Source organism: Athene noctua, chromosome 2, assembly GCF_965140245.1.
Source record: "Athene noctua chromosome 2, bAthNoc1.hap1.1, whole genome shotgun sequence".
NCBI classification, from domain to species: domain Eukaryota; kingdom Metazoa; phylum Chordata; class Aves; order Strigiformes; family Strigidae; genus Athene; species Athene noctua.
This window is the reverse complement of record NC_134038.1, coordinates 136,516,172-136,533,156: the sequence shown is the minus strand read 5'-3', so window position 1 is coordinate 136,533,156 and position 16,985 is coordinate 136,516,172. Positions and strand designations below refer to the sequence as shown.

Genomic DNA, 16,985 nt, shown 5'->3' with positions numbered 1-16,985 from the left:
CCGTCTTTCACTTCGATTGTCACCTTGCATCCATTTACCCACTTACTTGCAGTGTTCTAAAGATATCTTTTTTGCAGTTTTTTTCTTTAAAATAAGAAATTTTTGCTTTCCAAGTTCACATTCTAATTAAAAAGATACAAGGGCATGCTGTCTCACAAAGTCACATACAGCACCCATTAAGGACTCCATACTACATCAATCCGTGTTCGCGACTTGAAGAGTTGTAAACTTTCAGGGGCATAGCAAGTTCTGCCAAATGATGTGAAAGAATTAATACATCTGGCAGAAACCTGAATAAACAGTATCTCCAAGTTCTGGAGGTCCAAGTTTTGGGTGTTCTAGTCATTCTGCCTTGGGCAGCCCAGGCCTTACCAATAGGAGATGCTCCCTGAGTGACTGGACTGCCCAGGGCCCGACCATAAAGCCTCTCTCTGTAGACTCCACACAGGTGGAGTGAAAGACACCCAATTTGTAGCCAAAATCATCTTTCAGTCATGGCTACAGTTTTGCTCCTTCTGTAGGGAAAGTAATCTTGTAGCACAGACTGACTTGTCAAATTAAGATCTTGAGAATTATACTGCAGCTTTCCTACTTACTGGTCGTCTTTCTTCAACTTATTGGTGGCCTCTTCACTAAACAGGCAACAAAACACAGAGAAAAGAACCAAAGGATAGGGAAATGAAAGAAAAGCTATAAATGACTTAAAGGCACCAAAAATGCACCTGTTGCTATATTGCCAGAGCCAGTGAATGATAATAATTTATGACTGTGTGAATATTAACCCTGTGATTTATCAGTTGCACTGGTTGACTTGATGCCAGTACAGCATCATAAAGCTGAGGAACAGTAAGGCTAAAACTGAATGCATTGCAGCAGGAGGTATTTGAGGCATTTAAATCTGTTGATCCTACATGAACAAACGCATTTGCCCTGCCTATTAAAAGCAGTCTTTAGGGAGTCCTACCAGTTGTGTAGACATGCTGGCTGGGCTGGTCCACGTCTGGGAGAGGTAATGTGGAATCAGTGGGGGAAGACGGGGTCCTGGACACCGACCGATGTTTATCTAATCCCGCCATGCCAACTGTAGCCATCTGAGCCTGGTAGATTTGCAACTGGTGGACACGCCGATGTGCCAGGAACTCCTGTTTCCAAGAAAACAGCACAGTAGAAAGAAATGTGAGACGGGATCAAGTAAGACACTGAGGGAAACATGTCAACAAATTAAGTTCATTAGGTCAGGGCTGTAATAAACAGTGTGGAAAAAAGCCCCCACCAACTCGCACCTAAGACCTAGTCAATAAATCCATTCAACAGATGTTTTTCACACTGACAGTGTGGGCTGCTGACTTTGCTGGAGAATAGGTGATGGCAGGCAACCTGTCAGTTCTCCCTGACAGAGGAAAAGACAGCTACAATGCAGAGGCTTATAAAAGACAAAAGTTTTTATAATACATAGAATACACAATATGATGTTAGAATATATATTTTATGAGTCTACACAAATAAAAACAAAATCTTCCTACAGCACTGAAAGCGAAAAGCAGTGTCCTTATTAGTACCAAATTTGCTGAGCAACCGTGAGTCAAGTTTCTACAGAGGACTGAGTTGCCTGAGTGCCCTGGAAAACAGGAACAATTTGCACATAGGATTTCACGAATCATTTAGAAATTCAGGAATTGTTACATGAGATCCCACTTTGGGACCATCTTTTTTTGTCATAACTGCTGCCAACTGTAGGCAGTACCAAACCCTTCAGGAAAGGTAGGCAGGTAAAGACTGAGACAGAGCAGAAAGGAAGATTTCCTCCTCCGTTTTGTTTGTCAAGAGATGGTGACTTTTGCTGACATGACAAAGGCGGAAACCCCGCTGAAGTTGGAAACCCTGAAGTCGGTCAAAACCTTGGCATTCACTCACTCCATACAGTAGGATTTCTTCACAAGCCCTTTTCTTTCTGTTGGTTGGGTTTTTTGTTTGGTTTTTTCTGGGTTGGTTTTTTTTTTTTTTTGTGTGTGTGTGCATATAGTCCTTGGACCTCAACAGAAAGTTAATGTAAGAAATAGATTTCCAAACCACATTACAATATAAATTCAGTTGAAATTCACACTTCTGTTTTAGAACTACAGACTCTCTTTATCCTCACCTGGCCTCAGTATACATATATGCAGGTATATGCATGGTGTACATATGGCCTTTTTTGTTGTTTAAACCCCATAACAATTAACAGTGCTGTATGCTGTTGCCTGGGACAGCAGCAGGAGGGATTGCTGGGTGCTCGGAGGTGAAACCGAGTTCAGGCTGTGTGGGAAGGCAGGTGGGAGTAGCCGAGAGTACCCCAGCCCCTCACGTGCTGCAAAATGAATCCACAGCTCATGGGAAGTGAGAATGTCTACCCTGCATGTAAAGAAAGAGGCCTTTACCAGAATGAGTGCTCATCAATAACAACTGAAATGAGAACAAATGCCTTTAAAAGGCAGCTTCAAAACCCACATTAATATCTAGGGTCACCACTTCAGTGAAAAGACATAAGGTCATGGGAAGGGTAAATCACTTGGGACCCTGTCTTAAGTGACTAAATAAATAAAGAAAATGAGTAAGCAAAAAGAGGTTTTACAAGAAGTGTCTTGGTTTGGGGTCATTGAACTATTTCTCTTTCTTTAAATATAATCCCCAACTTTTCCTATTGCTTTTTTAATATATGATGACAAGATGGTGTTATATATTCCAGGAAATATCTTGTGGCATCTGAAGAAGTTTATGTATTCCATTTCCTTATGAACATAACATTCAGGAATCCTTTCCTGAAATGCTTAAGTGGCTTGGTTTTACTTCACTAATTATCTTAATTGTGATAAATTTTCAGAGGAGATATTTTCTATGCTCCTAGGCATACACATCTTTTGTAACCTTTGCTGGAAGTGTGTGTGATTGGAAAGAAGTGAAGAATTCATGGATGCGATTGTATTTCCATATTTTCCTTAAGGAGAACAGAAGTAGATAAATTCCTCTGTGGGGATTTAGCATTCACTTTTGTCAGTGCTGGCTTAGTGCTCAATAAAGAAGGCACAGGAGGTATTTTGCTGTCTGTGGCACAATTGCTCCCTGCATGCTAGGGTCAAGTGGTGACAGCAGCACTGTCTGTCTGATGCTAGTGTATTCACCATCTCCTGCCTACTATTCCAAAGCATGAGAGCTAGCTGAGCAGTATGGAAGAAGCCAAACTCCTACCTGCAGGAGCCCTTCCTCACAGAGAGCTTTATTGCCATACATGAAATCAGCAGAATGGCTGTTATTTCTGCTACTCTCCTCAACCTCATAGGTTGCATTCATTGTGTTAATTAAATAGCTGGTATCTGTGTAGTTCTTCAATCAAGGGGATTTTTGATACTAATTAATGATAATTCATTAATTGAAAGAACTTTTCTGATAATTTCTAGAGTGCAGAAGACAAAAGGATTTGTTCCCTATTGCAATGCTCTTCAAGCTAATAAGGGTACATCAGTGTACTCTGGCAGTCTGTATTAAACGGTATTACTCAAGAATACTGCTTAAGGAAAACTTGGAAAGTCAGTTACCAGTGAGGGGGAATTCACGCTTTACACAAATGTTTCTGTTTGGACTTTCCTCAGTACCAGGCAACTCTGAGGTCTTATCCTTTAGAACTGCCTTGTCTGCCTTTCTTTTACTTTCAGACCCAAAATTCACTTGTGCAATACCTGCACAACCTTTTTCAGTGACGCTGTAAGTTTTGCATTCAATCAATATCTAATCTATCCAGGTCTCTGACCCGAAAAAGTCAATTTAAGTGGGTTTGGGGTTTTTTTAAATGGCGTCTCGAAGAAGAAAAAAGCAAAGTCTGGAATACGACAAAACAGATATTTTGGGAAGGTATTCCTACCTTTGCTTATAAAAAGATTAGGTGTTTGTGTCTATGTAAGGAATAGAAATAGTACTTTTTTTCAGGCATATGAACAAAACATGTTACATTTTTTTAATGCTAATCAACCTGTGTGAACATCACCTAAGAGCCAGCCAGCTACATATTTCAGCAATTTGTCGAAGACCAAGAGAGAGCCTGTTCTTGCTCTCCTATATTTTGCTGCTAAACTGTGTTTTGTTTATATCATTCTTCCCTCCTCAAATGAAACCAGACACATACTTAGAATTTGACACATGTTTATCAGCATAATCAGTCCAGGGAAGGAGAAGAAATTTGTGGATGGTTAGATGGAAAGCTGCACGACACCTGTTTTAATTTCTGAGGTCACGGAAAAATGTCTGCCTGTGAAAACCTTTTAAAATTTGTTAAAAGTGCAGTAGTTTGTCTCACAAGCCTTACACTGAGGTTTGCTTATATGCTCTGGTGACTTCCAGATCCTTTAGCTGTAATTTTAAAAACTCTAGGCATCAGCAAAGTTTGGACTTGTTTAGGTTTTAGTCAAAGTTTTAGTCTAACTTCCTGATGAGGTTTCATTTTACAGACAACAGGCACTCATGAAATACATATATTTTTTCCAGCCACCTACATATTTATGCTGTGAGCATTTGAGATACTTCGTGTCACACAGACAAGTGGATTAATGCAATGAGTAATGTGGATAATCAACACATTTATCTGGCTCCCCAAATGCCCACCTGGCCTCTGGAAGGGATTAAAGAAACACAATGAATTCATCTTCAGGTTTTATGTGCTACAGCACTGCAAACACATGTCCATCTCTCCAGCAATATGACAAAAGCAGTATTTGCACATCTGCAGGGTTAGTGATTTGTGTGAATATATCTGGAGCATTTCTTAGGTAACCTGAGCCCTGCCTGCCCGGCATGGAGCCTGCTAGTTCCAGGTGCCTGAGATTAGTTCATTAGTAGAGGCAAGCAATTAGGGCCTCTGCCAGAAGGAGTGGAGGGTCATTCATCGTCTTCTCCAGAAACTGTCTCAGGCCCTCAGTAATTATTTTGAGGATTTTTTTTAGAATCAGTATCTAAAGAGAAGATGACCCTTTTAGAGGCACAGGAGGTAAATATTTGTTATTCTCCTAGTATTACTGTAAGGTTTGTTGTTTAGAAGGAGCTGCAATTAATTTGGATTCTGAGGATTTTAGTGAGAATTACTTCCTTATTTCTACTGGCTGTGAGAACTGGTCACCCACAAGTGTATTCAATTGGTTTGTTAGATGGTCTGTATGAGATGACAAAGCAAAGGTGAATTGTCTATGAATTAATGCTCCTTCAAGCTCTTAAGTTTTGTGAAGAGAAAAAAAATATGTGGGGTTCACTCATAAAAACTTTTCTTGCCTCTCAGCACTCTGCTTCTTAATTTTGTTTGATATGTTTACATTTAGTTTAATCACAACTAAGTAAATCTTAAAATTGATATGTCTGCACCATAATCCTAAGTGGGTAGGGGCATATGCACACTTCTCTTCATGGTTTATGCTTTGGCTTTTTTTTCCTTGTCGTAGAAGACATTTTTCTCCTAATAAATTCAAAATTTGCTATTCCTAATGTGAGATTGCTGCTTATAGTCTCTCATACATCTGTAGCCCTCTGTTGTTGTGCCTCTACTGCATTCTGCTACAGTATGAAATGTGTGCTATGCCTATTAACTGTTAAAAATCATTCATGTATCACCCATTCTCCCCCAAAGACCTTTAGTGCTACTATCCTTACAAGGTTTTTCCACTCAAAACATTTTTTGTGATCTGTTCACTATTTTTTTTTTCTTATAATGTTCACATTGTTTTCTGAAAACTATCCAAAGGACCAGTTATTACCGACAAGGAAAAATACATACATGCTGCACATGTATTTTTCCTCACTTTTGCCCTAAGTGAGGATGAAAACAAAACCTGCCCAGTAGGAAGTCCTGCTCCTTCCAAGTATTTCCTCTGAAGTATATTGCTGCCTTGTCTCACTCCATGGCTGCTGTTGGATGCCCTACTCCTTAGCCTCTTCCAGACCCCCCCATAGCAACATGGGAACAGAGTAACTTCAGGTCCTGCCATTTGCTTTCCCTACCACCTTCCTACTTTCCCACTGCAGTTGTAGCTGAATGCATCCAAGGGGTGTCCAGGCCAGCCAGTGACTGCATCTAGCAAAATGGCCTCTCCTTGCAGCAAACAGAGCTCAGTCCTGCTTTTAAGGTCCTCATGATGGCCGCCTTGGCCCAAACCAAGACAGCATCATCCAAAGTCTCATTCAGAAATCCTGGGCACCCAGAAACTTCTCATACAGATCAGATGTAGCTAGGTAACAGTGCTTCAGAAATCATGGACCTCATGGAAAATAGTAAGATTGACCATGGTTATCCTCAGAAGTCACAGGACAAAAAACAGAGCGCAATGAATTTCTAAACAAGGAGTATTGGTACAAAAAGAGCTGTAGGTAAGCAGAAGTTCTATCACTTTTGAACCAGAAGTTTTGTGAACTACTGTTCTGCCTACTGTCCTCAAATAAAACCATAACTAGTTGCCCTCAAGAACTGAGCAAAAATAGTCATGAGGTCTTCTCAAAATACTTGTGTGAACAAATGTGAAAGTGTAGGAATGGCTTATCTCTGTCAATCTATACAACCTAAAATAGAAATTAGTCTGAGATATCCTTGAAAATGAGTATGTTGAGAGATCTGTTAACTGCTCTGTCACTTGGAGAAAACACATGTTTAGGAAACCCTACCAACACTATTTTTGACAAAACCACATGTAAAGCCACAAACTTCCATGGTCATCACTTTCAAAAAAATCATTATCACCATCTGAAATACAGTCAGCCACAAATTCAGAATCAGCATTTTTATGAAAAGTAAATAAATAGCAAGTATGCATACAGACACATGGATTGAATAGGTAGAAATGGGTTTAGAGAAAGCAAAAGCATAGACAGGAAGAAACAAGGCAGCTAGCTTTGAGGCATCTGGGTATATTAGGTCACATATTATCAGGATGTTTATAGAATTTGGTTTTCTCTTGTAGTAATCCGAGGAACCCAATCTTGACTAGAAAATGGGTAAACAGAAGTGAAGTCTTATCAACTGAATGTTGAGCGCAGATGCAGAATGATGGGATGAAAGCCATAGCCCAGAACTGCCTAGAATCCTAGGCAGAGAAAACTTGACTTGGGCAGCAACCTGTTGGCCACAGCAAGACAATCCTGTGCCCTTTGCCCTCTGGAAGACTGTGGAAAAGCTTATTTCAGCTACTACCAAGGTAGATCTTAGTACTTGGGGTTGCCCTGCTGCAGTGACTGCCCAGAGCATGGTGTTTTGTTTTTCCCCCTCTGCAGAGGTCTCTGCCCCTCTCCTGCCACCCTTCCTAGGGTCCTTCTAAGGTGGGAGCACCTTTAGGATGGCAAAACATGTTATTAAAATGACAACATTTTTGTTTAGTGGGCCAAGAAATAGGGGAAGAGCAAAGACTCTTAATGGGGTGACAAGACTGTTCTCTTTTGTCATGTAGGGGAGGATGCATTCCCTGCCTTGGGTGGCATGACCAAATGTGTGGGTCAGGGCTGGAGTCACACCCCTTGACTCTTGTTGTAGGACATAGCAGCAGGGTCAGGACCCTACCTTTTACCCCTACTGTTGCACGGGGAGGTGGGTGGGTTGCTGACCTTCAGTTTCAAAGGGAGAGATGGTAAAAGTTACCTCCCTTGGATGGAGAATTTCCAAAACCCTGAGCATCTAAACATGAGCCATCCTGGTCCAGTGTAGGTGAGGAATCAAGATGGCCGCATAGGTCGAGAATTTTTCAACTACCTTTGTGAAGAAATATGAGCCAGGCAGTCATTAAGTTGAAGACTGGCATGTTTAATAAGAAAGGAGTGATGGGAAATGGTGTCTGGGAGTGAGAGCAAGGAGGGCCCTAAATAAAGAGCACTTTCTACTGCAGTGAAATTCCAGGAGTTCAGCTGAACTGCTGTTTTCACTCCCCATTCCTGCTCCTGCAAGGCCTGCCTTCTCTGCTCCTGACATTGGCAGGTACTCGACTTCTGTCACTTCTGCTAAAGTGCTGACTCCGCAGTGTGTGAAGCACGCATCCAAAGAAAATGCAGCACCTCCTCAAAAGCTCGCACTCCCAGCTGAATCTTTTCCTCACTTTCTGACTCTCTTGAAGATTTATTATAAATATATAAATAATTGGGAGTACAAGGAAGGGGAGAAGGGACCATCAGAACAACTTGTGCATTGTTTTGTCAGGTTTTTTATATAAAACCTCTTTAGAAGATTCTTGTTACGTTATGGCTCTTACTAGAAATACCACAAGACTTTCCTGAAGTCATCTGGTGCTTTCCAAAACCAGAATACAGAGAAGTGCAGAAATGAATACCAATGGTAAAATACAGTTGTCCGCATGTCTTGCTCTAACTTTCAGTATTAACAAGTGTTTGCTTCTTTTACTTGGATGGGAAGAATAAATAGGCTTTATAATAGCATTTAATGGTTGCAACCATCTAATCCTAGCAGCTTTCCAGCAGTCATTCAGCTAAACTGTTAGTTGGACAAAACTAATTAATGAAAAATCACCTGTCCCACCTGTTTCATTGTTCTGGGAAATATCACCCAACTGTCTTCAACAGTATTGGCAAATCATTTTGGTGTTACTTTATGCTGATCATTTCAACAACTTCTATTTTTTTGCTGTTCACTGGAACTATTTTTCTTAGTAGACTTATATGGGATTTTTTGAAGTGAAGAATCATGAGTTTGGCCTTCACACAGAGAAGTAATAGTCTCCAGGCTAAATTCAGCAGCAGCCTGGCTAAGTTCTGTGTTTTCTGCGTACTTCAACAAATTCTGATTTAGTTTTATAGGCAACTCTACCGAGTTTGGGATTTATTGTAGAATTAATGGAAATTACTTGTGTCTGACATAAAAAGAAAAAACCTTGAAAAACCCCAGTCTTCAATATAGAGTCCACACACACTAACAGATCAGTGTCTAAGTACAAAATCATAAGGATGTATAGAAGCCCTCTGCGGATGCCTTCTCTCTCATATGGAGGTACATGAGGTCAGAATGGGGAGCATCAATGGACCATATGGCCAGCCAATATGAGAGCCATAATCAAGATGTTTCACCAACTCTGTTCTCTTTAGATGACCTCCATAGAACACTGTATCTAATGCACAAACTCCAACGGGTATGTGTACTGCTATTGCCTGCACCAGAGCTCTTCTTGCACAAACCATCCATTTCTGTTGTTGCCTGTGTGACAGCAGAGTTGTAACCTGATGGATACCAGGTTCCAGTCTTTTGCTGGAGGACTTCTGCCCCTCTGAAGGTTTCAGAGAGATATATTACCAAATCTCACATCTTACATCATTGTGGTTAAAATATCAACACACTTCCTTTCTGTGGATGGAAAAAAGGAGAAAGTATCACGAAATAAATCTTTTCAGATCTGTTCTATACACCTATAAATTATTTTATATATTTGAAGAATGCTGTATATATTTATAAAATAAACATATTTCTGCAACAAACAAGTACAGATTGTTGTACTTATTTTTAATTTTATTTGGAATAAAATCAAATTATTTGTAATTTGAACAAAATTTAGCTGAACACTTGAAGATTGCTTTTAAATATTTCTTGAAACCAGAAACGCTCCTACTATATGCTTCTCAGCATAGGGTTTGCTGCTTTTAACATGTGGGAGAACTGCAGGAATGGGAAAACTGAAAATGGCAGGGAAAACCCTTACATTTGCTGACTTAGGAATGACTAGAGGGTTAAAAAGAAACATGGAAAATAGTATGTGCTAGCTTAGCACTAGGTATATAATGCAGACTGCAAAATAAATTCTCCAATTTCTCATTCCTTGAGCAAATCTTGGCCCTCAAAATGCAGAGTACAGTTCAGAAGAGACCATTGTACTTGTTGTATTTCATGGGAAGGATGAATGAATTTATCTGAACTTGTTTCATCTCAGCGTTCTTCAAATACCCCCTCTAAAAAGTAAAAAAGGGGCTAGATAGCTGTCACAAGGAGGGATGTGGATGACTGAAAGGGACCAAAATGAAGAGAAGAGAGGGAGCAGTATTTCAAAATCCAAACAGCTGAATATTGTAAGCTCCAACCTCTTCCCTTCTCACCCTCTCTCTTCTTTATGGTAATGCTCTCAATTTTCTTTCTGTTTTTAAAATTTGAAAGCTGTTTTGCTTGTATGTTCAACTATCTCCCAGTCCTTTCTTCCCTTTATTCTTTTTCCAACAAAAGCTGAGTCTTCCATGTATTCACATCTTCAGAATCCTCAAATATCATAAGATATTACAACAATTACAAGAAATGGAAACAATAAGAAGTAAAAAGTATACTAGCTGAGGAGAAGTGAGGGCAATAAGAACACTTGTTCCAGTGTAGCACTTCTGGAAGGTGGTTCATTGATTTGATCACACTACATTAGCCGACATGAAGTTTTTTTCTATCTAGAAGACATCTCTAGCTGAAGTATATAGGACTAACTTACAGGAAAAGAAGTCTGAATTACAGGAAAAGAAGTCTGAGATCAAAGGACACAAAATTAGAGATCCTAGTCTATATTCCTCATCTGGGTTCTGTTACTCCTTACTGTGATCAATGTCCATTCTGAAACAAAAGAAAACACAATCTTAGGTATATTAATTAAAGTTTTGAAAACTGCCTAAATATAGAACAAAGATAACTTTCTACTTTAGAAAATGGCTATATTTTTTTTTTCAGAGAATGGCTGCATAGTACTCAGTCTCTTTGTTTTAAAGGTCAGCTGAGATAGTGGTGTCTTAATCTGTATATTGGGGAAGGCAGCCCTGAAGATCAGCTCCATTGCTGGTGCAGTCCCTTAAAGCACACCCTGAGTGTAGCCTGATGACACCCTGGGAGAGCATCCACATGCTATAGGTTGTTTTGGAGTCGGTGCCTGAGCAGAAAGACCACAAGTGGTTAGGAGGAGGCAGATGAGCCAGCTGGGAAGCACAAATCCAGCATCCCAAGAGCTGTGCAGCCAAAGAGCAGAGGACTTCCAGTAATTCTCAGAAGAAAGGACCTGATAGTCAGTGGAGAAGGTAATCTCCTCCAATGATAAATTATAATTTATAACACATTGTAGCTCTGTTTTGAGGTCAGACTGGATTATTTACACAGATCTAAATCTAGATGGACTAGAGTGGAACGAAGAGTTTTATTCTGGATTTTCACTGGGATATCTGAAAGGAGGGTCTGGCACTTCAATAGCTGTTTTTTAAAGCAATGCCCACAAAGAAGAGAGATAGTCTTCTTGCAGCCACTCAACACTGGGAAAAATATATATACTGGAAAATATTGCACCAAATCAATAGCCACAACTTTAACTACATCTAGTGAAACTTGGAAGGAGGGAGAGAGGGAATCCTGGGAAGAAGTCAAAGGAAAATGTTAAATCTAATTGTTGTATTTAGTTGGCCTTGTCTTGTGACAAGTTTGTTATTATGCAGATTTCCTACCTGCCACCTTCCATGGGAGGATTTTACAAAGTGAAGTTATGCAGGCAATTCCCCTTGCTTCTTACCTCTTTATTCCTAATTACGTTGGCCCTGTGTTCACTCAAGATAACATTATAGCTGTCCCCAAACGCTCTAGATTAGGGGCCTGTGACAAATGAAATCTTTTACTGCTTGGAATTTTTTTTTTTCCAATGTTTCCAGAAGTGTAGTTACTAACATGCTGAAAACAAGGCTGTGCTTGCTTATTGCCTGACAACAGATTATTAGTTTTTAAATATTTTCATGGGCATAATTTCTTAGATGTCCTTTTTGTCTTCACATAGATATATAAAGTAATGTCACACAGGATGGTTTGGGGTTTGGCCTTTTTTTGAAAATATGTGCATTTACATAGAGTAATCCACTTACTGCTTTTTTTTTTTTTTTTTTGCTTGGAATGTCTTTTTTCTTCCTCCGTAATAACTTTTATGTATATGATGCATACACATACCCCTTGCATATATATATATATATATATCTCCCTTGCATGATGCCATCCTATTAAAGGTTATAATGAAAATAATCTGTAATTTATCTGCTACGTAGAGAGTATTTTTGTGTGGAGAGACCGAGGTGTAGAAATTATGAATCCAAAGTGAACAGGGATTAGAAAGCCTGATTTCTAAATCCTTCCTTTAAGCACTGAATCAGCAATATATCTGTTGCATCAGTAATATTCTCCACTTATGGCTTGTTAATTACAAAATAATGCATCACTGTGGCTTTCAGTGTTTCTTATTACAACAGATAGTAGTAGAGGTACAGTCTGAAGTTGTTTTGGTTTGTTTGTGCTGGATCTGGAAAAGCGTAGGAGAAAGAAGTCAGACCAACGGGCACTATAAACTATCACAGCTTTTAGGCGTTAAAGCATCCACACTCAAGAGCTTTAAGCTGGATACAAAAGGGCTCTGGACAGACTGGCTGAGTAAAGGAGGGCTGATCATCCCTGCGACCCACACAGAGCCATTGTGGTGAAATGGCCCCAGAAACTTCTCAGCTGTTGTGTCTTTGGGGTCATTGTTGTCCTCAGTCTTGTTGGGAATATCCAATCTGTTTTCCTTCCAGCCTCTGAAAGGATTAAACCTACTCAGAGATACCAGGAGGAAAGGTGGTCCCGTAACAAGGTGCCACAGCCAACCCTCAGGGCCACTGTGAGTCCCACGAGCATGACAGCAGCGCTCCAAGCCAGACAGTGCCAAAGCGCTCCCAATAGCTGGCACCCCGCATCCATGCCACCACCATCGGGGGTGGCCTGCAAACCCTGTCAGCTACAAGGGACCTTTTGAAAAAGAATCAATATTGTTAAACATACCTTAGACCCTTGGCAGAGCTGCAAAAGTGAGATGAATGCTTGGGGCTGTGTTCAAAGCATTGGGTCCTGCCAGCACAGCAAAGTGCGTTCCTGTCAGAACCCTATGAGACAGGACACATTTGAAGGTTTCTTCCTGGGAACCACAGGGGATTAAACCAGATCTGATTGTAATATCAGTAGATATGCTAAAACACTGCAGATTTAGCCCTGAGACCAACCAGAGAGCTAACACCGCCCAGAGGCCTAACCTCAGGCAATGGCTCCTTCACTCTGCTTTTCCAAATCCTCCTCTGACTATGTGTGTTAGGGTTTCTCTTTGCTACTTTGCTCTTACTTTCAGTATGCAAACCTAATTAAAAGCATTTAAACACTTAATAGTGACATTCCAAAAAGGGAAAAATATGTGAGATTGTGGTTGAGCTTCTGACTTTTACAGACAATTTTATAAAGATCCACGGTTTTCATCATAAAAGTTCAGATCCACACATCTAGGTGGCTCTTTGGACATTGAAATGTGCTATACGTGTGGATAGAATTTATTTCAAAAGAAACTAATTGCTGTTACCTGGCATTTTTTACGTATTTTTAGTCAGTCTGTAGAGAATTTAGAAGCCTTTTACCACACAGTTGGAAGTAAGAGACAGGACTGTTTTTCAGTTTTCTTCATGTGTGTTGTGATGTTGTGAGTTATCAATCTAAGCTATGACTAGCCTTTTTTTCCTTTTTTGTTTTAAACCTGGATTTAAGCCCTGATCATTTTTGCTGTCATACAGCAATATTCTCCGATGTTGTAATACAGTACATCCTAAAGAAGTTCTGGGGATTTATTCTTTTTGGGGGAGGGATCATGAAGTTGCAAGACTGCTAGTAAATTTTATATAAACTTGTTAATTAGCTGGAGAATTCTCCTGATTTTAGGTATATCCAGGAATTGGTCCTGATACAAACCCCCAGAAAATGCTTTGAAATTTGGATTCAGTATAACTTCAGGTGGAAGCATCTGCTACCTTGTCTAATCTGTAGCATTTTTGTGTGTGAGAGTAAACAGTTACTGGAGCTCCATTTTAAAGCTGTCTATATTTCTGGGGTAAAATCTGTAATACATGGAGATTCAACATATTATTTCAGTACAAAAAGTGTTACATGAAATTACCCAAGCTTATAAGGCCAAACTCTTTTGAAAACCAGTTTTACTAAGAACAAAATTCATCTTGCTATAATGGAAATAACACACTCCAACTTTACATGGCAGGAGGAAAAATACTGTGCTAATTTATGAGTAGGTGCCATCTGAAGGCACTGAGATTTCAGGTCTATTGAATCCTAACCAAAAAGACCTGGGCAATATCCGAGACAGAAGCTAGTTGGTAAATTAATCTCTGCTGTTATTAGGCATTCACATCAGAGGCATTTATTTGTGTCTACGTTAACCCCTGGCAAGAGAGGGAATACAGGCTGTGAGTGCTATTGTAGGCAATGCATTCCCATGGAGGAAGCTTGGGGTGCCCTGTGCATGTACTTGCTGTCTAAACCAGAGGTGTGAGTCTTCTCACCCAGTCTTTGCATTTTAATGAGAAAGGAGAGAGCAAGAAGCCCTGAGCAGGCGGCCATGGCTGGCTCCCTCTGGCTGTGAAGTGTTTGCACCCCTGGTGTTTGTCTTCTCAGGGGCAGAGTGGGTGTAAGAGTTTCTCCTTTTCATTTAAGAAAGGGTTACAGGGCCATGCTGCCGAAAGAGCTACACCAGAGGCTGGAAGCCCCAAGAGAGTTTTGGGTCAAGTTAGGTTGCTTTAGGAGGATTTGGATCTCTGAAGATGTTTTGTTTTCATTCTTTGAATTAAAATTTAATTTAAGTCATTGAAATACATAATCCGTCTCTGAGGAATGATGTCTTATTCTTGTCTCTTAGAAGAAAAAGCAGGATTTTCAAATTTTATCTGTTACTGATCAGCTGAATGAGCTTATACCAGTCTCATAACCTCTCTGAGCCTTTGTGTTACCTTATCTCATCCTGGCTTTATCTATCCTAACTATGGATATTTCAAGCAGTTTGTCCTTTGCAACTTGACAGTTTAGTGTTCAGCACTAAGGGTGCTTGACTGCGGTTATGGAGCTAAGGCAGTAATACACTTAAAATAATTAAAAGCTATCTTGAAAATCCTCTTCCTTACTACCCGCTTTCCCACCCCCCCCCCCCAAAAAAAAAAAAAAAAAAAAAAAAAAAAGGAAAAAGCTATGAGTTTCATTTAGTTTGTTTCAGTATAGTAATTATTCAGACGTCCAGTTACATTTCATATTGAAAAAAAAAAATAAATAAAAGCAAATATAAGGAACTACAGCAAAAGGTCAAAAAGTGAGAAAAGAGAAATTAGATGGGAGCAGAGTGGAAAGAACAAGGATCCAGCTTTAACAGAAATAAATCATAAATAACTGAGACTCTAGATCCAGGCACAAACTTTCTCATCGTCTGGAAACGGTCAGAGCATCACAACTGTGATTTTTGGACATTCATACAGTATGAGGTTCTGTTGAGTGAACCCTGATCCCTTAAGTCCTCCTGCAATGATTACTTTAAAAGCTTTTAAACTTAGGACTTCACCTTTGATGTAATATGAAGGCTTTTGAAATCTGTGGTTATTTGGAAGGGTTTTCATTTATTTCTCTTTTCTACGATAAAACAGTATATACCTTATTTATTTGATGCCTTCCAAAAACCCACAGTAATTAATTGCTGTCGTGTATGGTTGTGGTGGCCTAATGGTCGGACAAAATCAGCTGAGAAAGCAGGGCTGGTTACGCACCAACTGCAGCACCCGCCCACTGCTGACCACAATAACCTTTTTGGGAAAAGTCACTTCCATCAGTCAGGCCACTACAGGGCAGTGGCCGCAAGGCAGCAAAACACTGCTTAGAATAATTCTTTGCAGATGCCAGGAACCGGAAGTTTCAGGGAGAAAAATGAAAGCCATTCACTCTTCCAATGACACAAGCCTTTGATACTGCAAAGTCATTTGGACAGAGAGCTCCAAGGTCAGGAAGGCACGTAAAGATTGGTGATTAGAGAAATACTATATCAGCAAAGTGTGGCAAGCTATTAAAAGAAACTGTAGCTTTTATGATTGTGTTGCTGGAGCTTCCCCAGGGCTATTTGTATTAGATATTGAGTTAAGCATAACTTACTTAGTCCCAGCATTCCAGAAAACATTTTGATGTCAGCTACTGAAGGAAAGTAAACACAAGGAGGAGGAAACAGTACTGATCCCAAACAGATAAAAATATTGTAATTTAATTTGGTGAACCCATGCATGTTAGAAAATTAAGAAAGAGGAATTTTTAAAAGGTTGATTTGACTTAGAAGACTTGGTTGATAGAGGTATTTAGTCACTGCGCAGCTGGGGGAGGGAGGGTGGAGAAACGGAGATGATTTATCACCTTGAATATATGCTACACCCTGACAAAGCATGAATGCAGTTTTCTGTAGACAACATTTTCGTCTAGAGCAGATTTTATGCACATGTGTGATTCTCATCTAATGCTGTCGGCTTGTGTGTATGTTGGGCCAAACTATTTGCTTAGCTGGGCTCTTTGCCCAGTGGATGTTCTGATGGCTGGTGACAGGGATTTTTCTGCCTTGTAGTGAGCAATTAAGAGTCTTTGGGACTATAATTTAGGAATAGCTCCATGGGTCTGGATTTTTGGTCACTAAGTGAAGAGTTCAAAATCTGATCTGGAGGCTGATAATATCTGCACAGATATCTCACAACTCAGCAGTTCCAGTGCAGGAGACATGCTTGTTTATTTCTATAAGAAGCAGCCGATAAATCCATTGGGGAATTCTGCTCATAGGTTCTCTATTCTCTCAGAATAACACGGAGGACCTGAGGAAATCACAGGTATAAATGTAAGGTCAGGTGTGGTTTTCTTTGATTTGCCAGAAATTACTGTTTATTTAAGAGTGAGGAAGTTCGAGACCTGAAACCTCAAAGTCAAGTACAGCTCAACCCCCTTAACACAGAGAGGCACCTCAACAACAGCTCCTTGCAGAGGGTTTTTCCATGCCATTTTGACTGTGCTTTGATTCTTAGATTTTTTATTTAAAGGTGTTTTTAGGTGGGAGGTTAGCACTTATAGGTTGGCTGGTTTAAGTACTGCAGAAAAAAGGGTCAAGGAATATAGCAGCACT

The 16,985-nt window shown here is 40.0% G+C and overlaps 1 protein-coding gene across 17 annotated transcripts in view; it reads right to left on the bottom strand.

Moving 5' to 3' along the window:
- The window catches only part of HDAC9 (histone deacetylase 9), a 489,493-nt gene that overhangs the window by 145,985 nt on the left and 326,523 nt on the right, over positions 1-16,985 (bottom strand). For all 17 annotated transcript variants that reach the window (XR_012633220.1, XM_074900381.1, XM_074900380.1 and 14 more), the window contains one exon: positions 965-1,142. Coding sequence is in view for 16 of the 17 variants with exons in the window: in XM_074900381.1 (XP_074756482.1) it covers positions 965-1,142 (178 nt within the window). In the remaining variant the exon portion in view is untranslated. The remainder of the gene's footprint in view (positions 1-964; positions 1,143-16,985) is intronic.